This window comes from Urocampus carinirostris, chromosome 2 (genome assembly GCF_059441175.1).
Source record: "Urocampus carinirostris isolate Australia breed hairy pipefish chromosome 2, RoL_Ucar_1.0, whole genome shotgun sequence".
Lineage (NCBI taxonomy): Eukaryota > Metazoa > Chordata > Actinopteri > Syngnathiformes > Syngnathidae > Urocampus > Urocampus carinirostris.
The window spans coordinates 68,220,445-68,245,549 of record NC_142350.1 but is presented as its reverse complement, the minus strand read 5'-3'; the positions used below and the strand labels follow the sequence as shown (position 1 = coordinate 68,245,549).

General features: G+C 40.2%; 1 protein-coding gene and 2 non-coding genes across 3 annotated transcripts; all 3 read right to left on the bottom strand.

The window, feature by feature from the left end:
* Nucleotides 1-719: 719 nt before the first annotated feature.
* Nucleotides 720-791, bottom strand: trnae-cuc (transfer RNA glutamic acid (anticodon CUC)). Its single transcript has one exon. It is a non-coding gene; the product is annotated as a tRNA-Glu (tRNA).
* A 112-nt stretch (nucleotides 792-903) lies between these two features.
* Nucleotides 904-975, bottom strand: trnae-cuc (transfer RNA glutamic acid (anticodon CUC)). Its single transcript has one exon. It is a non-coding gene; the product is annotated as a tRNA-Glu (tRNA).
* Nucleotides 976-9,843: 8,868 nt separating this feature from the next.
* Nucleotides 9,844-24,961, bottom strand: ensab (endosulfine alpha b). Its single transcript, XM_088327593.1, has 4 exons — nucleotides 24,894-24,961; nucleotides 24,747-24,804; nucleotides 16,950-17,072; nucleotides 9,844-13,700 (listed from the first exon to the last, which is right to left on the bottom strand). Exons 2-4 carry the CDS (start codon nucleotides 24,801-24,803, stop codon nucleotides 13,530-13,532), a joined length of 351 nt encoding a protein of 116 aa, XP_088183719.1. The 5' UTR covers nucleotide 24,804; nucleotides 24,894-24,961; the 3' UTR covers nucleotides 9,844-13,529.
* Between the last annotated feature and the right edge of the window lie 144 nt (nucleotides 24,962-25,105).

Genomic DNA, 25,105 nt, shown 5'->3' with positions numbered 1-25,105 from the left:
GTCTGTCTGTCTGTCTGTCTGTCTGTCTGTCTGTCTGTCTGTCTGTCTGTCTGTCTGTCTGTCTGTCTGTCTGTCTGTCTGTCTGTCTGTCTGTCTGTCTGTCTGTCTGTCTGTCTGTCTGTCTGTCTGTCTGTCTGTCATAGTTTCCCTGACTGGGAATCGAACCCAGGCCACAGCAGTGAAAGTGCTGGATCCTAGCCACTAGACCACCAAGGACTTTACTAGAAAAAAGTTGACTGTCGTCAAACCCAATCTAGAAAAGGAACCTCTTTCAATGCTTTCTCCAATAAGAATTTTCTGTCTTTCCGTCTATTATAATATCCCTGACCGGGAATCGAACCCGGGCCACAGCAGTGAGAGTGCTGGATCCTAGCCACTAGTCCATCAGGGACCGAACAGGACAAAAGTTGACTGTCGGAAAACCCATTCTAGAAAAAGGAACCTCTTTCAATTTTCTTTCCAATTCCTCAAAAGGAATTGTCTGTCTGTCTGTCTGTCTGTCTGTCTGTCTGTCTGTCTGTCTGTCTGTCTGTCTGTCTGTCTGTCTGTCTGTCTGTCTGTCTGTCTGTCTGTCTGTCTGTCTGTCTGTCTGTCTGTCTGTCTGTCTGTCTGTCTGTCTGTCTGTCTGTCTGTCTGTCTGTCTGTCTGTCTGTCTGTCTGTCTGTCTGTCTGTCTGTCTGTCTGTCTGTCTGTCTGTCTGTCTGTCTGTCTGTCATAGTTTCCCTGACTGGGAATCGAACCCAGGCCACAGCAGTGAGAGTGCTGGATCCTAGCCACTAGACCATCAGGGACCGTACAGGACAAAAGTTGACTGTCGGAAAGCCCATTCTAGAAAAAGGAACCTCTTTCAATGTTCTTTCCAATTCCTCAAGAGGAATTGTCTATCTGTCTGTCTGTAATAGTTTCCCTGACCGGGAATCGAACCCGGGCCACAGCAGTGAGAGTGCTGGATCCTAGCCACTAGATCATCAGGGACTGTACAGGAAAAAAGTTGACTGTCGGAAAATCCATTCTAGACTAGTTCTTTCTAGAACTATTTGGTTAAACAGTAAATAATCTACCTACTTTCTAGTTACTTTTAAAATTAACAATCACAATTAAAACATTATCAAATAAAATATGTGACGAGTAAAGGCCTATAGAGTCAATAAATTACCCCAAAAGATGCGATAGCTTGCTTGAGTACCAGACAATGGAATTATTGTCATTTTTGAATGACAGGAAATGTCAAAATAAAACTCAGATTAGATTCATGTTAGAAATATTTGTGTTATTTGGTAACAGTTTTACTTCGACCATATATATATATATATATATATATATATATATATATATATATATATATATATATATATATATATGTAAACAAAAAAAACAGTTTTTTGGTACAGGGAAAAAATAACAAAAAATACTCGTTTTTATTTACCCTATTTCTAATCTATTACTTATAATAAACATCACTAATTCACTGCAAGTGAGAAAAGAACCGAGAAAGACTAAAATAATTGTTTCTTTGGTCAATTCAATAAACTTGTTGCCAAGAGAGTATCTTTTATATCTAGTTTTTTTAGTCCTTGCTATGAGTAAATAGGTGCTGTGTTGTGTTTGTTAGGTTATTATCACTAGATGAGGGAATTGTAATCTTTAATAAGGGGAGTAATTAACTGAGTTTGGCAAAAATGTTACGGTCTGTTTTGTAAGACAGGAAATGGCAAAAATAAAGAAGGAAAATGTCACATTTTACAGACGTATATGAATGTAAATACGACTAGTGTTTGCAACGAGTTTAGTCAAATAAATATATAATCCTTCATCAAATGTATAACTTCAGTGTTATGCAATTCACTCCCCAAATACCGTCCAATGAGTCATAATAGTACTGAATGTTCTGAATGTACTATGTGCAAAATTGAGTTTCAAGATGTTCTCGTTTCAAAAACAAACAAATTCCATTCCATTTACTGGTTGGTGAGTCAGGAGGTAGAAATGAAGTTTTGCTGCCCCCTAGAGTATTTTCTGTGTTGTGTCCCGGTTAGGTTTAACATTTTGAACATTCTTTATTTTATTTTACATAAATTCAAAAGTTATTTCAATTCTAGAATTCAATTTCTTTTCATTGTATCGTGTCAAATGGACGACAGATTTAAAAAGTGCAAAATCATTTACAATACGAAAAAAAGTTAAGAGTGATAGCGTAGGAATAAACAATGTTTATACAAAATCAAAAACGAAAAAGTGTGCGTGCAAAATGATTCAGCCCCTTTACTTTCAGTGCAGCAAATTCTTTCCAGAAGTTCAGTGAGGATCTCTGAATGATTCAATGTTGATCTAAATGACGAACGATGAAATGAAATGATCTGCGTTTCTATAGCGCTTTTCAAGTCAAGACTTCCCAAAGCGCTTTACAGTGTGCTTCACATTTCCCTATAGCGGCCGTGCAGCCGTGTAAGGCACTAACCTGCTTATTGGGGGCATTAGGGGTTCAGTGTCTTACCCAAGGACACTTCGACATGTAACATGGAGGAGCCGGGATTCGAACTGCGATCGCTTGATCCCAAGACGAGCGCTCTACCTCCTGAGCCACTGCCGGAATCCGCCTATGCCGGAATCCGCCTATGCACTTCCAGACGCAGAAAGACCCTGATGAAGTAGAAACGCTCGGTGTTGTTTTGAGTATTCCAGACATCGCGACGCCCAGGGGGGGCCTTCCTTGGCATGCCCATGGGAGGAGTTGGCACACCATTATGCGGTGAGAAGAAGGCCGTTAAGATAATCAGCACTTCCAGACGCAGAAAGGCCCTGATGACGTAGAAACGCTCGGTGTTGTTTCGAGTATTCCAGACATCGCGACGCCCAGGGGGGGCCTTCCTTGGCGCGCCCATGGAAGGAGTAGGCACACCATTATGCGGGGAGAAGAAGGCCGATAAGATAATCAGCACTTCCAGACACAGAAAGACCCTGATGACGTAGAAACGCTCGGTGTTGTTTTGAGTATTCCAGACTTCGCGACGATCTTCGACAAAATGGTGAAGCCCATGGGGGGCTTCCTTGGCACGCCCAAGGGAGGAGTCAGCATGCATAATGCGGGGAGAAAATGGCCAATAGGAGAGAGCTAAAGGACTTCAGAAGAAAGCTTCCCATAGACTCCAACAACACTAATTCGGCCGTTTTCGATGGAGTACACTTAGTTCTTTTGTTAGGGAAATTAAATCTCCCCCCGTGTGGAAATGCCGGCTTCCTGTTCATCTTTTCCCTCAAGAAACAAGCGCGCACAAATTTTTGGGTGAATGTAGGTTGTGTTTGGTTAATGACTCCATTAACTCATTCGAACAATTTGGTAAACGGTACATTTTGATATTAATTCCTAACACTAGGCACTATTATTCTTTATTACATTGTTATTACAACTTGGGCGAGTTTATCCAAGCAACAGGTTGTATTTTTTTTGCCTATCACTCCTGATAGTTTTTTTTTTTTTATCCTTTTTTTCTCTTCAAAGACATCATTACACGTTTTACCCTGCAGTGCCCCGTTTAATCCGGTTTCATATTCGCTTTGCCTTTCTGGCGGCTTCCAGAAAACAAACTCGAAATTTCAGGAAAGATTTGGTTGTGAAAGCACAAGTGGTAAAACCGCATTCCCAGCACAGACGGGTTGGACTTTATTGTTATGTAACATATGTTTGCCTGGAGAGGGAGGGGCGTCCCCAGACTGTATTTGCTAAAGACACACCACAGGAAATGGTGCCCAACAGTGTTCCCTCTAAGCTGCGCGCGTGCGCAATTGCGCACTGCTCGCACATTCTCAGCGCACAAGAAAATCTAGCCGGCGCACAAAAATCAGGGCTTGAAATTGATAATTAAGAACCGAATTACGTCAAAGTTACAGTGCATGAAGGTAAAAATACATGGGTTCCCCTGACGCTGTGTCCTAAATGCGGTATTTTGAAGTCGAGTCGAAGTAGAATGAAGTTGAGTAAAGTTAGTAGAGTATGTCGAGAACCGGCTTCTTCAGCTCGGCTCACTAAAAGGAACCGGCTCTTTTTGGGTCCTAAACGGCTCTTCGGGTTGTTTTTGCTTCTTTCATCCCTATATGACCAAATATTATGGAAAATTGTGCACAAAATGACTTAAAGGAAGGGGGGAATAGAACAAAAAAGAAAAAAATACCAAAATGAAAAAGTAGTAAAAAGCTGAGAAAAAAAGAAACAAAAGGAAGAGAAAAAAAGAAGGAAATTTTTTAGAAAAAAGCCAGAAAAAAAGAAAAGAAAGAAATGTAGGAAAAAAGTAAGTAGAGAACAAAAAGAAAAAAGTAACAGCTCGGAAAAAATAAACACGAGATTTTTTTTAAAGGAATTAAAAAAAAAAAGTAGAAAAAAAACACAGAAAAAAGAAGAAAAAGTTTGTGTTGCATTCAAATAATTTCCAATGATATCAAGTGAATCTAGCGGCAGTGGCTCAGGAGGTAGAGTGCTCGTCTTGGGATCAAGAGATTGCAGTTCGAATCCCGGCTCCTCCGTGTTACATGTCGAAGAGTCCTTGGGTAAGACACTGAACCCCTAATACCCCCAATAAGCAGGTTAGCGCCTTACATGGCTGCACGGCCGCTATTGGGAAATGTGAAGCACATTGTAAAGCGCTTTGGGAAGTCTTGACTTGAAAAGCGCTATAGAAATGCAGATCATTTCATTTTCATTTTTGTTGCCAACATTGTACTTCCACTCAAAAATGTGATTAAATACAGTTCTGTATCTTACAACAGACTCAATAAGCCCCCAAAAATGTTAATATTATGCGACAAAATAGATCAGGAAATAAAAAGAAATGGAAATCTTGTGAAAGAATTGTTGTAAAAACAAATGACGTTTGTAGGCTGTACAACCTTTGCAATAATACATGAGTCAATTCATTCAAAAGTGAAAAATAATTTTGCATTGCCGGAAACTCAGCAAAATGTAACGTGATGTCAAGTTTTGGACATGTTTGATAATAACTTAGTTGCCACACTTGGGATTATGGTTGCTCACTGTTGTTTCAAGCGTTGCTTACTGACTTTGTGTGAACGCTCAGACCCCTGGAAAATGACAGGGAACATTGGTGTCCAACCAACCAATCATTGAGAAAACCAATCATCTAAAGAGGCATGAGGGCCCTTGAACTGGGGTGTGGAGTTATACGATTATCAGTGTTATGTAAACCCGAGGTCACCAACCTTTGGTTACTTGTTACTGATTGACTCTACCAGTTGGATATGCTTATCTCAAATCACATATGTTTTCATTATGTTGTTTGTTATTGTCAGGGTTGGGTAGGGTTACTTTAACTTGATTTACTTTCATGATTTAGTTTCTTTTGTCTTTTATGAGCATATTTGGTATTGGAGTCATCCAAAAGTCATTGAAAGTAATCCAGTTAAAGTAACCCTACCCAACCCTGGTTATTGTGTTTGGACCAGGTTGTGATCAGCCACTAAACCTCGACTGTAATTTTTTTTACATTTTCAATCGTGTTTTTATTGACATTACTGTTATATTTTGTGTATAGCGACCTCAGGTGTCCTGAAAAGTGCCTCGAAATCAGGGTTGTTAAACTCATTTGAACTCGGGGGCCACATGATAGAACAGACATTCTCTCGGGGGCCGGACTAGTAGATTAGAGAGAAAGAAAAAGAGAAATAAGAGATCGAGGGAGAGAAAAAGAGAGTGTGGGATAAAGAAAGAAAAGGAGAAAGAGAACGTGAAAAACAGAGAAATATGAATAACCTATATTTTATGTTGACAATATCTGTGTATTATTTGCCCTCATGTAGGTCTTAGATCAGGGGATGGTGTCATCATAGTCTGTGGTTTGCAATAATCTGTGGTCCGTGCAGTCTTTTGAGACTCTTTGTGATGAAGGGAGTCACAAATAAACATGACTTGACATGAATTTATCAACAAAGGCCTAAAGCGCCCTCTTGTGGTACAGTGAGAATTTAAAACATGAATTGATGTACAGTACAGTACCTGGAATAAAAAAATTAAACTCAATGATATAATCAAGAAGGGCGGCACGGCAGGGCAGTGGTTAGCGCATGTGCGGCACAGTTCATGTCTTGGGAACCTCCTGCGTGTGTTCAAATCCAGCTCCAGTCTTCCTGTGCGGAGTTTGTATGTTCTCCCCGTGCTTGCGTGGGTTTCCTCCGGGCACTCCGGTTTCCTCCCACATTCCAAAAACATGTATTTCAGGTGAATTGGCCGGTCTAAATTGTCCCTAGGTGTGAATGAGCGAGTGAGTTGTCTGTCCCCGTGTGCCCTGCGATTGGCTGGCAACCAGTTCAGGGTGTCCCCTGCCCACTGCCCGATGATTGCTGGGATGGGCTCCAGCAACCCCGCGACCCTACTGAGGATAAGCGGTGTAGCTAATGAGATGAGATATAATCAAGTGGTAATGCTTTCACCAGGGATGTGATTTGACCAAAGTGAAATTATCTGAAAATTAGCGGGGGGGGGGGGTGATTGCTAGCTGGGGGGGGGGGGAAACCAGGTAGGACCAGGGCAGTGCCCTGGTGGGGGGAAAAGTGGGGCGAAGCCCCCCCCCCGGAGCTCATGGGTTTTTTTAAGTACTTTCAATGCACTCAGATGACAAAGAAATAGACAAGACAACAGCATAAATTTTCAATGTATATTGAACTATCCCATATAAAATTACAGTTTAAGTCAACTCAAAATCAGTCACATTAAAATTTTTAAATTTCCTAAATCATATTTTAAATGTAATAATTTATTTCTTTAATAGCAGCGTATCCAAGTATTTGATAAATGAAAGTACAATAAGTATAGGCCCTACAGTAAAGTGTTGGTGTAATGTACACATGAAAATCTATTATTGTAATTGTTAAATATTTATGGCCATTTTTATTACGTTATAATATTTTCGAAAAAAATGGGAAAACTGTCAAATAAATTTGAAAAGTTTACCACCTACCTCAAAATTCACGACTCTATCAGCAACTGGTACAGGTTGTTGGGGTGGATCACGTCTCTTTATTACCGCTTCCGATTGTGATGTCAATAAGGGATGGAGGCCGTAAAGTTTTGGAGTTTTCGTTTGGGCACCGAAACTTCCAGCGATGGAATAATTTGTCGTTCTTGACTGGAGTTCTTTCACGTGTTTTTTGCTCTTTGCGTGACTTTCAAGAGCTTTGAAACCTCTCCCACCATAGTCGATGGTATCATGACACCAAATGCAAAGTGCTTTCCCGGCACGATCGATCTTCCGAATAAAGTCATTGAACAAATTCGTCACAGTCTTCTTTCCAACATTCGTAGATAATTCCTTCTCCAACCAGTCCCATCGAAACTTGTTTTTTACAATCTTATCAATTTCTTTAGCTCGCGGAGCATCTTTGCGTTCGATCACGGACATCTTTCTTTAAACACCCGGCAAAAACGTGTGAGAAATGAACAATGGCACACTCCTATAACAAGCGCGTTTATTGGTCAACACGAGACTTCAACCAATCGCAAGTACGTTTCATTTCAGTTACGGAAACACTCAAATGGCATGCTGTCGAGACGAAATCGTTTTTTTTTACCAATTAAAACACCGGAAATTTTAAAATTTTATTTTTGGAGATAAAAAAAGCGGAATTCCGCGAATTAGCGGAAAAATCACATCCCTGTTTCACATACAAGTCTCCAGGGTTGGGTAGGGTTACTTTAATTGGATTACTTTCAATGACTTTTGGATTACTCCAAAACCAAATATGCTAATAAATGACAAAAGTAACTAAATATGAATACAATTATGACTCTCCTGGTTTGATCTCTTTGATCCCTGGCAAAACTAACATAAAATGCGACAGAAACAAACTTTTGTCTTTTATTAGCATATTTGGTATTGGAGTAATATATAAGTCATTGAAAGTAATCCAGTTAAAGTAACCCTACCCAACCCTGCAAGTCTCACTTGAGAGTATAAGTCACACCCTGCCAAACTATGAAAAATAAAAACTTATAGTCCGGAAAATAAAGTAGACTTTAGAGTAGAAGTATGTTCTAAAATTAGCACAAAAGAAAAGAAATCAAGGACGACGACTGGTTTCAAAACATCAAAAGAAAACACACACTTCATTCATGTAAAACTTTATTTCAAATACTGGCAAAAAAAGACCTTTTACCATAACTCTTTACAGAATATCAACATTCAAGCACCCAGAAGTCCTTCCCAGGTTTTCTATCAGGTACCCCAACCCCTCTTTTTTTGTTTACATCATTATTTTCTAGAATAATCTGTTTGTCCGTGTAGCATGGATGCCTCTGAATTCCCTGCAGCAATAACAGGCCAGGGTGAATTCTATAATATTCAGGGTTCGTACACTGTGGCCGAATTCAAGCACTTTCAAGGCCGATTTTTCCGGTACCTTCAAAGGAAGAAATCCAGTGCAAAAAAAAAAATGTTTTTTTGGGGGGTTGACTTAGATGACTCAAGGTTTTTTTTCATTTTCCTCATGTTGAGGTTTTTGAGTTTTTCCTTGCCCTCATGTAGGTTCTAGATCAGGGGATGGTGTCATAATAGTCTGTAGAATAATCTGTGGTCTGTGCAGCCCTTTGAGACTCTTTGTGATTAAGGGCCAAACAAATAGACATGACTTGACTTGAGGTTTTTGAGTTTTTCCTTGCCCTCATCTAGGTTTTAGATCGGGGTTGGTGTCATAAAAGTCTGTAGTTTGCAATAATCTGTGCAACCGTTTGAGACTCTTTGTGATTAAGGGCCAAACAAATAAGCATGACTCTTCTTGCTGCTAGCACAAACCTATTTTGAGCTGTTACTATCTATAATCCACAATCTTTTTGAGTCAATGGGCTGCTATAAATTGACATGAATTCCGCCATTCTTCCTTAATAATGCACGCGCAGCTTGGCTATGTCACACTTGTTTACAAACACATTAAGGGCTCTAGTGAAGTTGGGTAACAATTGAGTTCAATATGGAAGACAAAAAAGGAAGAAAGTACTTTATGTATGAAAAATGAGCCTAATTTGGACACATTTTAATATTATGAATTCCTCCGAAGCAGAGTGCATTCAATCTTTCAATATTAAAGACTACTGATCTTTAACTTTTTGTTGTACTTCTTTTAATTTTTATTTTGCATTTTCAGGGATTTTTTGTTTTTAGACCTTTAAATCTGTTCAGTGTGCAAAGTTCAAAAATTATTTTGTATTTTACCAAAGGTATTTCCCAGATCTATAAATATTTTATTGCAGGATACCCTGCAATTACTAAATACTTTGGTGCATGTTTTATTATTATTTAAAAAAAATAAATAAATCATAGGAGCCATTTGGGAATCGAAGGAGCCGGCTTTCTCAGTGAGCTGAACCAAAAGAGCCATTTCTCGAAAAAGAGCCAGAATTCCCACGATAAACCTATTCTCATGGAGTAAACAGTAGGGGGCAATAACACTCCAAATGAAAACTCAATAATGAGTACTCGAGCCACCATCGGCGTCATTTTTACCATTTTTTAAAACATTTTTTAAAAATGTGCTGGCTTTTCTCAGTGAGCTGAACCGAAAGAGCCGCTTCTCAAAAAGAGTCGGAATTCCCATGACTAGTCTCATAAACCTGTCCTCATGGAGTAAAAACCGTAGGGGGCAGTAACACTCCACATGACAACTCAATAATGAGTACTCGAACCACCAACAGCGTCATTTTTACCCATTTTAATTTTTTTTTTTAAATGAGACCGCTCTCTTTCAGTGAGCTGAACGGAAAGAGCCGCTTCTTGAACAAGAGCCGGAATTCCCATAACTAGTCTCATGAACCTGTCTATCGGCGTCATTTTTACCCATTTTAAATCATTTAAGAACGTGGTCTATCCAGTCAGACTGCCAAGAAACATGACAATGGCAACAATTTCAAGCATTTTCTAGCACTTAATTGCACAACATTAAAATCCAAGCATTTTCAAGGATTTCGAGAACCCGTACGAACCCTGAATATACTGTTGTGATGAGCGGCGATCACAACGAGAACGAAGATGAAGGAGATGCTCTCTCGTGGTTACATTCGAGGGCGGGAGATGCCCTAACTGCTAGCTCGACGGCTAGCGGTTTCTCTTTGACACAAAATCGAGATGTTGGGTTGGAGTTTAAAGTGACATTGAGGCGTTTTCCCACGGCAAACGGGGAAGACGCCGCCAAAAAGGGGCCTGGGTCGGCAGAATTTATATACAATACAGACTCACGCATCTCAGTCAATCGGGCGCACGTCCGCACTCTATTTACAATGTATTTACACGTATGTGCTCCACCCACAAAGAAACTAAGAAACTGAAAAGCAGCTGAAAGTCCCGATTCGATAGCCTTGATGTTCGGTTGAAGATTTTCAGTACAAGAGTAGGACTATACCATCAGTGAGGCTACATTGTATATTAGATGAAGCAAGCAGCAATGGACCCTTTTCATAACCCACGTCACGCGGGACATCACAGTCGAAGCTAGAAACAAAAGTATATTCAGCGCTTGTCAAAACACTGAAGAAACCAAGCTTTCGCTTCTGCCGGTTTGGTGTTAAAATGTCAAGTTAGGTGTCAGAATCAGAGCAAAAATGTTCGTGATCATCATTTGAAGTTTGACAGGGTACTTTTAGAGAGGACGTCGTCCCAAAATATACGCAGAGACGGAGATATGGCGAAAAGGGAGCGTTCTTCATTGCAACGTTCATCGTTTCTCTTTTCACGTCGGCATTTATGTGTTCAAAACAAACTATATTTTTTCCGGCCGGCCCGCTAACAGCTTATGACTTCCTGCAGTAACGTCCTGCCAGATGTCTGCACACAATAGGCTATCGTCAACTCCAAGGCTGCTGACTTAGTTAATCCGCAACAATACCAGCGGCCACTCGCGATCAAGGAAAAATAGAGTTGTGGATGCATTAAAGTGAAAAGATTGGACCGAGGCTCTCATAAAAAATCCCAGAGTCTGCAGCACACACACTTCCTATTAGTTATGAGAAATTAAACGTTTATGAATATTTCTATCGAGTCTATATTACTTATTACATCTGCAAAGTATGTTGTTATTTTCTTAGCTTCAGAAAATAATAGCCTTGTAAACAAAGCGTGGGTCAAAAATAAAAATAGCCATGCATTTCAAAGTCATTTATTAGACATATTCTATTATTCAGATTATTCATGTATTTATTGTTTTTATTTAGGCGAAGCATCTTTTAATTAGGCTGCACGCTAACAGAAAAAAAGATATTTGCGGAAAAATAAGTAAAATGGGGGTCGAATACACCCATCATAAACGTGTTGATTTCTCTTACCTGATAAAAACTGCGATGCAAACTCAAGCATGTTTGTTGAGTGCCTCGGTCCAATCTTTTCGCTTTAACCACAACTTTCTTTTTTTTCTTTGATTGGGAGACAGAGACACAAAAGCCTGCGGGAAGCGGAGAGGAGGTGGACTCGCTATCTACGTGAACACGAGGTGGTGTAACCCTGGGCACAAAAATGTCCATCTGCTGCAGGGACGTCCAACTTTTGGACTAGCGTCTGACGTCATCCACTCCGCTGTGGCTAAACTACAACAAAGCACCCCGAGGGCATACTGTTAATCTGTTAAAAAACAACAAAAGGATACTGATGGAAGTGTGAATTTCCCTACGGGGATGAATAAAGTATAGAGCTATCTGTATTTGTTTTGCAAGTCTAACAAAATGTCTGACCATTGAGGACCCTATTAAACAAACCTTGCTCGACATCAAGGCAATCGAATCATTTCTCAGTTGGCTTTTCCATATAAAATCAAACCTTACTCGTAAAAAACACTGACATTTATTTCAAAGGCGTTTAAAGACTAAAAGTGGTTTGGATATGTTTCAAGCCACTCGAACCGATTCAGCACACATGCACGGCGGGCCACGAGTCTACAAGAGAGGACTACTACTGCCATCAAGTGACTGACCACCTAACTTCTACCCGAGTGTGCTTAGTAATGGCGAGCTTTCAGGAGAGTCGAAAAAGAAACTAGATGACATTGTTTTTGCCACTCAAAAGTAAGACTGAACCGCACAAGGGGCATGTGTGGGCACGACCTTGAGGAGCCCTCAAACACGGAACGCTATGTCAGAATCTGGGTTGGGTAGGGTTACTTTAACTTGATTACTTTCTATTACTTTTGGATTACTCCAATACCAGATATGCTAACATGAATAAAATGACTACATTTTGTGCAGGCTTGGGGAGTAATGGAATACATGGAACGGCAAAAATGATGTCGGCAAGCTGTTTGGATTGATTTTCATTTTGTTTCTGTCGCATTTGATGTTCGTTTTGCCGGAGATCAAAGCCAGGAGAGAAAGCTTACCACGTGTTGTGAGGCATCATTGTATTCATATTTAGTTTCTTTTGTCTTTTATTAGCATATTTTGGTATTGGAGTAGTAATTGAAAGTAATGCAGTTAAAGTAACCCTACCCGACCCTGGTCACCAGGGTGATATTGACTGTTTGTCCAGGAAGCGAGAAAGGTGCCTAGCTTGTGGCACCAACGTCTAGTTTGCTCCTTGTGGACTCCCAAGGGCAGGCTATACATAGATCCGAAGAACTCAGAACCAGAGGAACCATAGCTCGCCCAATCGGGCCGCTGCGGTGGAAAACCTTCCAGGTTTTTGAATCCTCTTGCCGCAGGCCATCTGCCGGTTCACCCGTAAAGCCTCTGTTTAAAGGAACGAGGATAACCTCGTTGACAAGGGCTCAGCCTTCGGCTCGCGTGTAACCGCTCTCCTATTGCGGCTCGTGGGTGATTTTGTAGCCGAGCGCTTCTTAGTTGCGTGTGCTCTATTCATGACGAGTTCGGGCTTTTCGAAAGAAAGTGCCAATGGCGTGATACCTGATCACAAACAAACGACTGCGAGGAGCATGCAACCGGTGCGACGGTGCTTGCTAGCTAAAGCAGAAGTCGGATGAAATTCAGCAACAGTGTTGTGCTGTCGATTGTCCAGATATCAAACAAAGAAAAAAAATGGTCCCCCTCCCTTTTAAGATTTTTTTTTTGTCAGTTACAATCATGCATCGTCTTTTTTTTTTTGAGGGAACAGCAAGAAAAGCAATGTGAACTTCCATTGCACCCGCGCTAATTTGGTATACGAGCAAGTAAGGACGTAGCGCACGTTCCACCCCGGCGCTGAACACCCGGTCCGAGACGCACGTCATTCACCGAAACACAAAGTGCACAAAGTCCCCGGCGAAAGCCACACACCTGCCGACGGCGACCATCTTGGAATGCGGAAAACCGAAACAGGAGGTGGAGGCGAGTGCGCGGTAGGAGATCAGGAGAGGACAGTAAAAGGAGGATGGCTCCTTCCACCCCCTGCAAACAAGAACATCTTTAAAAAAATTCTGCTTGGATGTTCTCTGCAGGTGAAAAGGGCGAAAGTAGGGGTAGTGGCGATTGATGCGACGAGACAGAGGGGGTATTGTGGTGGTAGTGTTGAATACAAGTGAGGCAGGGGGTTTCTCTCCTGGTGCGCAGGCGATGGCTAGCCGGCCAGCTTGCTGGTCACCAGAGACGACTTCCTCTGTGGCAAGTCTTGTGGCGTGGGGATGTGGTCGCCGGTCACCAGGTTCTTGTCGGGCCCTGCCACGGGAAGCTGCTTGTTCTTCATCTTCGCCTTGGCCATGTTGTAGTCGCCGGAATCAAAATATTTTTGCTGTGCGGCGAGAGAGGCAGGTCAAGAAATTGGAGGTCGACCAATTATCGGCACCGATATCAGTATCTTTATTAATCCGACGGGCCGACCATTTAGGCACAGATACAGCCAAGCCCTTCTCTCCCTCTCTCCTGCCTTATGTCTTAGACCCTACCCACCCAGTGCCTTTTGATAGGATAAGCGACCGAGAGCGGAGCCACTGAACCGGGAAGAATTAAAAAGCGGAGTAAACCGCAGCAGCTCTGCTAAATCCAGTCCCAACATACCTGGGAGTCAAGACCGCTGTGGTAGAGAACCGTGAGTGTGGATAAGAGATAGCGTAAAAGGTGTAGTTAACTTGTTTAGGGAAGCACATTCAGGTGAAGATTGATGTTTTAGCTCTTATCGTAACATTAAATCATCAATCAAGCATGCGTGTTTGTAATTGAGAGAGAACATATAAAGCACACTAAAGTGGAAAGCTGGGTGATTAGCTCTTAGCATAACATTAGTCAATATGACTCTAAAACAGAATTGCCCACACTTTTCAATTAGTTTTTGGTTTAAGTAATGGAATTTCAACACAATTTACATAACTATTCTAATTCATTTACTGTAAAAACTTTCAGGGAGCTATTTAAGTTTTTACGAATCTCTATAAAAGTTGCTATTAAGCCTCATTTTATTTTCCACAGTTAGTTTATGGTTTAAGTGAAAGATTAGTTATGCTAGTTGAGTTAAACTTCTTATTTATTTACTGTTAAAGGAGAGCCATTACAGTTTTATTTGAATTTATAATAAATATCATTTGTTTCTTTTTGCATTATTAAAAATTGTTTACACCAATTTTAAGCTTTTACAGTATATGAATTTTATCTCCAAATATTAGTCATCTCTTGATACTAATAGTCAATATCTGTCGCGAAAACCCATATTGGTCAATCCCTAATAGAAACGGTCGACAATGAATTCCATTGTTGCCATAACGTCACCAGTTATGTTTTTCCAAGAGTGAGAATTATCTACGTGAATATGATCCCTGCTAAGAGTCATGCGCAATAGCAACTCTGTCTCAAGCATTAATACACAATCATTTTATATACATCTACTATAATGGCCCGAGTGGGTCTATGAAACGCTAATAACTTTCAAACTATACTTGGATGCTAAAAAAACAAAATGACAGAGAAAATGATGTTAACTGACATTGCCGGTAAACCCTTGTGTCTAATTTGTGGAACTTTTGTGGCCGTAATTAAGGAATTTAATGTAAAACGGCACTACAAGACAAAACTTCAGAGTAAGCTGAAAAACCTTGAATCCAGAGAAAAGATACAGAAAGTTGAAGAGTTAAAGAAGAATATGAAGATGTTTTTCACTAAAGCAAATTCCCAAAGTGAAAAGCACAAATTTTATTTACATTTTCCGTTTTTTTTCATATTTTCATTTTGACAGGAGATATTTTTATGGAGAGCAACAATTTTTAATTAATTTAATGTTCAAGTTTGTTTATTATGGAATAATATTCCTGACTGTTTTAAATTCATATTTGTTTCTGTTTTTTTTTTTTAAAGGAAAGTTTTAGTGTATTCAATAAATATTTCTCCTGTTCGGCCCGCGACCAAAGGTGTGGTTTGAGTTCTGGCCCTCTGTATAATTGAGTTTGACACCTCTGAACTAGATGATGCATCAATATTTAAAGAGGACAGTCGGGCAGTTAAACGAAACAGAGTCTGACTCGCCTCGGTAAGATTTAAGTAACATTCAAGCCGATACGCTTTTCATGACATGCATTGTACATTTTGAGCGCATATATTTCCTATAAAAGAGCTTGGGCTTTATGCCAGACTATGCCTGACAAACGTATTTGAAATTAAATGCATGCGATCTGAAAGACAAATGTCAGTTGTTAAAACATTAAAAACGGCAAACATCATTTGTTAAAACGGTTTGATTTTCAAACTGTTGAGAATCGTTAGGTACTTTTGTTACAGACGTTGCACGTGACCATGAATGCACATACGTTTTATTTACCGTTTTTCTGCTGCTAATGAGCCTTTTCTTGGTTTAAAGGGATACAAAATGTTTACTTGATTTTAATGCATTATTTATTTACCTGTGAGAAGATTTCTAGGGATTTATGTCAACCTGCTGAGCACTGTGCCTTCTTGGTTTTAGATGGGGAATTTAAATGTAATACAGTGGAACCTGGGTTCTCGACCATAATACGTTCCAGAACCCTGTTCGAAAACCGATTTGTTCGATCACCGAAATCATTTTTCCCATTAAAAATAATGTAAATCGTTTTAATCCGTTCCAACACCCTGATTGTTTACCTTGAATGTTTAACGTAAACATAAAGCTAACCCAGGCTAATCGTACGTCCGCGTTTTCGTAATCTTCCGTACGAAAGATTACGCTAACATGAACGTGTAAAAATAAAAAAAATCAGGTCGTTTACAAGTCATTTAGCACCCGGGTCTCCACAACAAGTGGTGAGCGGTTCATTGGAAAGGGGGCTCCGTTCCAACACCCTGAAAGTTGGGCTCCATTCCAACACCCTGAATGTTTAACGTAAACTTAAAGCTAACCCAGGCTAATCGTACGTTCGCGTAATCGTAATCTTATGAATAGGATTTCTTACCTTTGTGGTGGTCAGCAGAAGGCGCTCGCACACCTCCTTCATATTTGGCTATTATTTCTTTCTTAAATGCAATAGTTGTACGCACTACTTTTCTTTTTTCACCTGTAGCAACTTTGCCGCTTGCACTGACTTTCTTCGGAGGCATAATAAGGGGCTCAAACACCCGTACGCCGCTGAGCATCGCACCCTAGCGTACGCACTCACGCATTACCGGCGTTCCAACTCCGATTTTTTGACCGAACAGCGAAGCAAGAATTTCTCGAAATCTTTGGTCGGACACCGATTTGTTCGAACTGGGAGGCGTTCGAAAACCGAGGTTCCACTGTACTTGTACGAATCTACAGTATGTTCCACTAAAGATTTGTTTTTCATTGTACCCATTTTTCTTGTGTTTATTATCATTTTCCGAATAATTACTTACATTTCATGCCGAATTCAAGAAAAAATATGAATAATTATCAAATTACTATACCGTATTTTCACAACCGTCAATTGTTTCAATACTCAAGAGACTAATCGACTATTAATTTAGTCGTTAGTTGCAGCCATAGCTGGCAATTCCAACTTTCCCCCACAAATTCAAAAAGCAACAACATAAACCTCTGGTGTCGGCAACAGACGCATACCCCTTTCTGTAGCTGCTTCATTAGGAAGTCGGATCCGCCGGGCCGCTGACCGAGACCGGGGTACTTGGCTTTCAGTTTGGCCTCCTCGGCCTTGATGGGGTTGGCGTTTTTCTCTTGGGAGTCCTGTGTGAACATGTCCAAATTCTTATCAACAGTCAACATTGAGGATGGTGGGAAAGTTCTGGGAAACAGCTGTTAATCTGACAGAGGATATTTACTGCCATCCCACAATGACCGAACATACAATTTACGACTAGAGCTGTCGCAAATATGACATTCGCCCAATCCCGAATATCTTTCTAATTCGTGCACCGTATTTCTTTCATAGATACCTCCGATTGCTGTGTACCATTCTTTGTTTTCAAAGCGTAAAAACTTGAAGCAAAGAAAAGACATTTGTCTGCTCCTCTTAGCTGCAATCACTTTAAAATGTGTTTAGATACATTTAGCACTTCCAAATAGTCATTTCTTTCTTGATTTCAGTAATACAAATGTCATTTAGTTGTACTTTCTGTTTAAGTAGCAGATTTAGCATAAATTTAATCCGTACAAAAAGGAGGCACTAAATATAACACTCTGCCCCTTTAAATTAATAGTGATTTAAGTGTGTATGTTGAAATTAGTGTAGGTTTTTCTCATTGATGTACATCTTTTTTTGCAATTTGTTCAATGTTGCACTTTATTATGAAAAAGTTGAGTCACCTGTGCATTGTTCCTCAAAAGGTTTCAACCCAACAGGCCGAAATCCTTCACTGTTGCAGTTGTTTTAATTAAAAAAACCCACAATGTTAAAGCCCCAGTGTGTAGTATTTGACCACTAGATGGCACTGTTGTCTAATGCTAATGAAAACGAGTGCCACAACAAGCAACAACACAGCAGACAAACACGGCAGTGACTTGAGTCGGAATTCTATATGTATAAGAAATACGAATTTCTCGACCTTTGATTTTTGAGGTAAAAAACAACATTGGTATGATTTTATCTATCTACCCTGGTCATATCCCTCGAGAGGCGTGACCGACAGCAAGACAAACACATACAATAACAAAGAAATTTAAAAAGGGAAAAAATAGCAAAAAACACACATAAACATTTTTGGACCGTGGCCAACCAAAATGCCCAAAACCCAAACAAGTTAGGCTTCGGCACCTAAGTTGGTCATGCTTTCGTCCCTCCGGATGAAACAGGACACGAGAAAGAGGCCATGTCTCTCAAGACACTCTTCTGTTCAACAGCAGGGCCCGACAGCTTACACTGGTTTACCCCTGCCGCATCATACAGTAGCCCCGCCCATCTCTTAGAACGCGCCCAAACATCCCACTATCCTTTCACAAAAACCTCTCCACTCATTCCTATCACCAACAATTTATTTAACTGGAAGAAAGTTTTTTTGTACAACAAGGAGGCACTAAATATTACACTCTATCCCTTTAAGTTAATAGTGATTTCTTGATTCTTTCCTGAATCAATTCCTTGACCATTACATTGCTCTTATTTATTAGGGTGGATAGTCTATGCTTTATTAAGCTCATATTATCATAGTAGCATATGATGCAGATGGGGAAAAAATGCACAATATAATTGTCAATCGTGATTATTTGTGTGACACTAGATTGTCTGAAGAAATTCCTAGTCGAGAGTACCCTATTTATAACAGCATCAAACTTCACGTTGCGATTTCTTTCTGATTTTCTTGAGCTGCAAACAGATAACAAATATGTGAGGCTTGTTACAACTCATGCTGGACTGGACCCTGGATAGCTTATCTGGTTTCATTGAATAGCAGAATAATCTAACACAAAAGATACGCTATCACTTAGGTCCTTATTGCATATGTCATTAAATTATATGCTAACTATAACATTTTTGTGCGCAGTTAGTGATGGATTTAAACTCTAAAGATGTTATTCTACTATTGCACAAGCTTCTTTGCATACAATGCGCCTTTCTTGCTTGTGTTTGAAGAAGGAGGAAACAGGATGAAACCTTATCTGCGGCCAGATAAGGGACCTCTCTGACCGCAGGCACACCTAGTTTTTGTTTGCTATAGATAACATGTTATCGTATAAACAGGTCTCAACTGTTTGTTTTGTTACTCCCCTTCCCTTAGCAGAGGAGACCTTATGTAAATTAGGGCCTTCCGAACACAATAAATAGACAAGGAGCATAAGAATATTTCAGAGTATCCAGCAGACTGCCTTAGGGTAGACTATGGATATTTCTCCTTGCAAGTAAGTTATACTCACGATTCTTTGTGTCTTTTTGTATATAGGTTTTGTACATCTGTTGGGTTAAACCTGGCAGTTAGACATAGTTGAACTGTTTGGTGTACAATTTGCTGTAAGTTTTAAGCAGCATCACCTTAACATAAATTTCCAGTTCTTAAAGCAATCGAGCTTTTGGTTGAATAAAGTCTGCGGTTTAAGAGCTGTCACACAAGCCAAACAAGTCCGATAAGCACTGGGTGTTGATCTCCATAAGACACCTGAGCCAACAGGACACACCTAGGGCAGATCAGTAGGAGGTATTGTTCAAATACTTTGCCATCATAAGAAAAACCGGACCAATAGTGAAAGAAAAATAAGAGGGATTGAAAACAAAAGACAGCAAAATAATAACAAAATGTGATATAAACATTATGCAGCACGGCGGCACAGTTCATGTCATGGGAACATCCTGCGTGGCTTCAAATCCAGCTCCAGACTTCCTGTGCGGAGTTTGTATGTTCTTCCCGTGCTTGCGTGGGTTTCCTCCGGGCACTCCGGTTTCCTCCCACGTTCCAAAAACATGCATTTCAGGTGAATTGGCCGGTCCAAATTGTCCCTAGGTGTGAATGAGCGAGTGAGTTGTCTGTCCCTGTGTGCCCTGCGATTGGCTGGCAACCAGTTCAGGGTGTCCCCTGCCCACTGCCTGATGATTGCTGGGATAGGCTCCAGCACCCCCGCGACCCTACAGAGGATAAGCGGTGCAGCTGATGAGATGAGATATAAACATTAGGGCTGCACCATTTACCCAAATCTGATCAATATTCAAATCAAATCAATTTGTAAAGCACTTTTCAGGCAAAAAATTGCCACTTAGTGCTGTATAAAAACATATACAACAGGACGGTAAAATCCCCACTAATATAAAAAGCTAATTTCCTTTCTACTGCTTATGATGAGCTCAATGTTAAGTTAGGTGGGTTTATTGCTGAAACAACACTAACTATACGAGTTGTTTGGTCCAGAAAATAAAGGGCACAGTTTAAAGTACAGTTTACAGTCAAGGTGTCACACCAACAGACCTTATTCTGGCTGTACATCACTGAAGAATATTTTAAATGGAAGCTCATTAAACAATGTATGTTCACGTATGAGTTACTTTATGATTAAAACCCACAGAACATAGCGTAATTACCCATAAAAGCTAACCAAGCACGGAGAACAATTTGATTGGTTAAGCAGTTGGGCTGTGTGGAGCTATGCACACACAGCTTGATCCCCTCTCTCACATATGCCCACTATGCTGAATAAACATTACGTTTTCAGTTTTTTGTGACAGTTCTACAAAATAACTCGGCTTGCACCTTTTTCTGAAGCCCTTATTACAGCAAAAAAGTTAGGTCGAAATGAGACTCAATGATCTTAAGTAACTGTGGGAAGGATACACGTTTAAAGTGGTCATTTTTTATATTGAGCAACGCTCTGGTATTCTAATTATGTAATACAAATTACAGGCTTTGCACACCTTTTTCAAATTCAGTCACTTTTTAAGGACTTTCAAAGCCAATGATTTATTGAAATCTAGAGCCGATCGAAAGAACGGGAGCTTGAACCTTAGTTTCGAACCCTAACTCTATCCCTAACCTTATTTTGGTTTACAACCCCAACCCTAAATCATACACCTTGCCCTATTTGTAAAACCCTAGCCCTGTTTCAAAGCATAATCCTAGCTCCAAATGTATTGTGGAACCCTACATTCAGTTTAGAACCTGACCATGGAGCTCAAACTCAAGTGTCTAACCCTAAACCTACAACAAATTTTCGCTTCAACACTAGCCCCGACCCTATTTTAGGCCCTAAAGTTCGCGCCTCGGCCGAGTCATACCTAAGACTTATAACATTGGTAAAATGGCGGCGCCCTCTGTTGGCTGCGGCTGCATCGGCTCGCTACAACGGGTCAGGTGTATCGACATTTCGTTCTTACAAAGAATGACAATACAAAGGAAATTATTATTATTATTATTAAATTAATTTTAATACCCTAATAAGAAGCCTGAACCTTAGTTTCTAACTCTAGCCCCAATCCTTTCTTTGAGCCATAAAATAAGTTTAAAACGCTCATTTGAACATCTAACCTAAGAAACATGGCAACAATTTCAAGCATTTACCTAACTCAAGAAATGTTCAAACCTTGAAAAAAAAAAATCAAGAATTTCCAAGGATTTGCAGCGCTTGTACAAATCCTGATTTTATCAAATCATCCAAATTCTATACTATTTATTTATTCTCAGAATAAAAGCCTATGTCCTTTTTTAAGCATTATATTTTATATTTAGTTTTGCAGTTATTGTGTAGTATTTTTGTTGTATTTCTGTAAAAACTAGTAAAAGCCCCTTAAAACAAATCATTTAACACCTATAGAGCCAGTGCAGCAATATTAAAATTGGTATCTTGATCGAAAAATGAGTTTTTCCTTGCCCCCATGTAGGTTTTAGATCAGGGAATTGTTTGCAATAATCTGTGTTCTGTGCAGCCCTTTGAGACTTTGAGGTCTGTTGGGCCAAACAAATAAACATGACTTGACATCGTGAAATACAATGCGCTGAAAAGTTTGCTTTTGTCTGGAGAGCGGGTTTGGCGGTTTTGCTGCATTTTATCTTGAAATATTGGGTACAGCTAAAAATATAAATAAATAAAAATATTCTTCTACTATGGATCTTTGGGTCAAAAAGGTTCCCGACCCCTGCACTAGTAGCTGGACCATAAACCACTTTTTTACAGCTAAAGCAAGGTAAAAATCAAGACTTTTTAAGACGTTTTAATGTATTTTGAAATCAGATTTCAGAACAAGTTGACAAAGAAAAGAAATTGAAAAAAAAGACAAAAACAAAACACTATTTTCTTGCACACAATGCATTTTGCCTTGTACACGTGAGCTGGCACACTTTCCGGGCATGGAAACGTCTCTGTCCGAAGTTGCTATGTGAATTGTGAGTAGACCTAAGACATGAGTCTGCTTTGAAAGGCCCGACTGAAACCACGTTATTTTATTTCATACTTATAAGTTTTGTTCTGGGCGGCAAAGCAGCTGAGTGGTTAGCACGTCTGAGGTTATGGGTTCAAATCCAGCGACCAGCCTTCCTGTGCTGAGTTTGCATGTTCTCCCCGTTCTAAAAACATGCATTTCAGGTTAATTGGCCGGACCCAATTGCCCTTAGGTGTGGATGAGTAAGTGAGTTATCGGTCTCTGAGTGCCCTGCGACTGGCTGGCAACCAGTTCAGGGTGTCCCCTGCCCACTGCCCGAAGACAGTTGGGATGGGCTCCACCATCCCCACGACCCTACTGGGGATGAGCGGCCAGATGTTTTGTTCTGCAGTTGTTGTTTTTCCATTTTTCCATTTCAGTGCTTCCTCATTTGGGGGGCCCACACTTGTAAGGTGTGGTCAAGGGCTGAAAATCCTGAGGCCATCTACTGCCATCTCTATCAGTGTGAATAAACTACCCTCACATGGTTAGTCTGTGCCTTGCCATAATCATATTTTATTTGTATTACTATTTCTTTTTTTATATATTCTTAACTATTGTGTGTGTGTGTATGATGTGTTTTGGGTTGTCGGGTAGAAAGAGGAGCGGGGATTGTATAGTCTTGTTGAGCAGGGTGTGCACTTTGAGTGGCAATTTTTAGCCTGGAAATAAATTTGATTACCGTTTTGATGGTTCCAATACTGTATTCATGCGATGTTGCCACGAAGGTAAATGGGTGAAATAAGTAGAAAAGACAATTAATAAATGTTACTAAACATTTTAGTTCAAACAAATATATATATAACTTATCAATGTGCTCACATTTTAAATACTATCAAAAAATTGTTTTTTAAGACATTTAAATGCCAATTAAGGCCTTATTTTTAGAAGAGTAAGGAATAGAATTATATAGCTTATGAATGAGCTATATTTCATGTTGACAATATATGTGTATTGTCTGTTAATGCTGGGCAGCACGGCGGCGCAGTGGTTAGCGCGTGTGCGGCACAGTTCTGAGGTCATGAGATCAAACCTCCTGTGTGGAGTTTGCATGTTCTCCCCGTGCTTGTGTGGGTTTCCTCCGAGCACTGCCCAAAGGCAGCTGGGATGGGCTCCAGCACCCCCACGACCCTACTGAGGATAAGCGGTGCAGATAATGGATGGATGGATGTTTGTTAATGCGTAACGTATGTTATATTCACTTTAATTATTATATTTAATTTTTTGCAGCCAGGTCATATATGAAGGGGAATCACTTCATGTGCAGTCTCTCAAGGTTTCTTCAGTTTCCTCATGCTGAGGTTTTTGAGTTTTTCCTTGCCCTCGTGTAGGTTTTAGATCAGGGGATGGTGTCATAATAGTCTGTAGTTTGCAATAGTCTGTGCAGCCCTTTAAGACTCTTTGTGATTCAGGGCTAAACAAATAAACATGACTTGACTTTAGGTTTTTGAGTTTTTCCCTTGCCCTCGTGTAGGTTTTAGATCAGGGGATGGTGTCATAATAGTCTGTAGTTTGCAATAGTCTGTGCAGCCCTTTAAGACTCTTTGTGATTCAGGGCTAAACAAATAAACATGACTTGACTTGAGGTTTTTGAATTTTTCCCTGCCCTCAAGTAGGTTATAGATCAGGGGATGGTGTCATCATAGTCTGTAGTTTGCAATAGTTTGTGGTCTGTTCAGCCCTTTAAAACTCCTTGGGATTAAAAGTGTCACGAATAAACAGGACTTGACTAAGAGAGTTTTCAAGGATCTGCAAGACCCTGATAAAAGGACTTTCCATTGGTTCAAGTATCCAGGGTTGGGTAGAGTTACTTTAACTGGATTACTTTCAATTACTTTTGGATTACTCCAAAACCAAATATGCTAGTAAAAGACAAAAGAACCTAAATATGAATAAAATGACTAAATTTTGTGCAGGCTTGGGGTGTAACGGAATACATGGAACGGCAAAAATGATGTTGGCAAGCTGTTTGGATTGATTTTCATATTGTTTGTCGCATTTTATGTTCGTTTTGCCGGAGATCAAAACCAGGAGAGAAAGCTTACCGCGTGTTGTGAGTCATCATTTTATTCATATTGAGTTTCTTTTGTCTTTTCTTAGCATATTTGGTATTGGAGTCATCCAAAAGTCATTGAAAGTAATCCAGTTAAAGTAACCCTACCCAACCCTACAAGTATCTAAATCAAGACATCACCGGCATTGATTTCAGTAGTCATCTTCACCATCGTATTTGCATTGTCCCTGTCTGATGTCAGTTGCCAGTTTTTCCTAAGGCGATCTCAGACTGATTGCCATGATGATTTCATAACAAAAACAACTTCAGTCAACCTGAGAGTTCCTTCTAACCAGGACCAATGAGGCCCAGGTATCTGTGGCTCTCCAGCCAATGGCACGATCAACCAGTGCAGCTGCCGCAACAAAAACAAAGCAGTGGCATGAAAAAGATCCATTTAAAACACAGAAAATTTGAAGTGACACTGATCACACACACACCATCTTGTGCTCGTGTGACGTCAGCTAGCATAGCATTTGCCAAGTTAGCTCTACAAAACAAATAGCCAGCACACCTGTTTTTCGTCCTCATAGTCCAGCCGAGTGTCCGAGTCCAGGTTCTCTGACGACATTCTGTGGCGGGGACGAGAGAGTGGTCCAGTGGCCCAAAACAAAATAAACGAAAGCGTATAAAAAATACACAGTGTACGTTTTTAACGTACCTGTACAAAATCGAGTCTTTGCTTTGAGACACGACTGCTCCCCAACAAAAATGGCGTGCTCAGAAATGACATCACTGTCAGGGGCGTGTCGGTTCTGTGAGTGGCACATACAGTAGCCAATAACGATGCGGAATTCACCCTGGACACGGATGATGAAGGCGTTTTTATCCAATCGGTTTAGCGACATTGACTCTGTGGGAGATGTGTCCTTA

What these genes read in the sequence shown, in the direction of transcription:
- ensab (XM_088327593.1), bottom strand. Translation starts at nt 24,803, where the DNA reads ATGTCGTCAGAGAACCTGGACTCGGACACTCGGCTGGACTATGAGGAC. An exon ending in ACTATGAGGACGAAAAACAG is followed by an intron (nt 17,073 to 24,746) that starts GTGTGCTGGCTA and finishes ATGTTCACACAG; the next exon opens with GACTCCCAAGAGAAAAACGC. An exon ending in TGAAGCAGCTACAGAAAGGG is followed by an intron (nt 13,701 to 16,949) that starts GTATGCGTCTGT and finishes CTCGCCGCACAG; the next exon opens with CAAAAATATTTTGATTCCGG.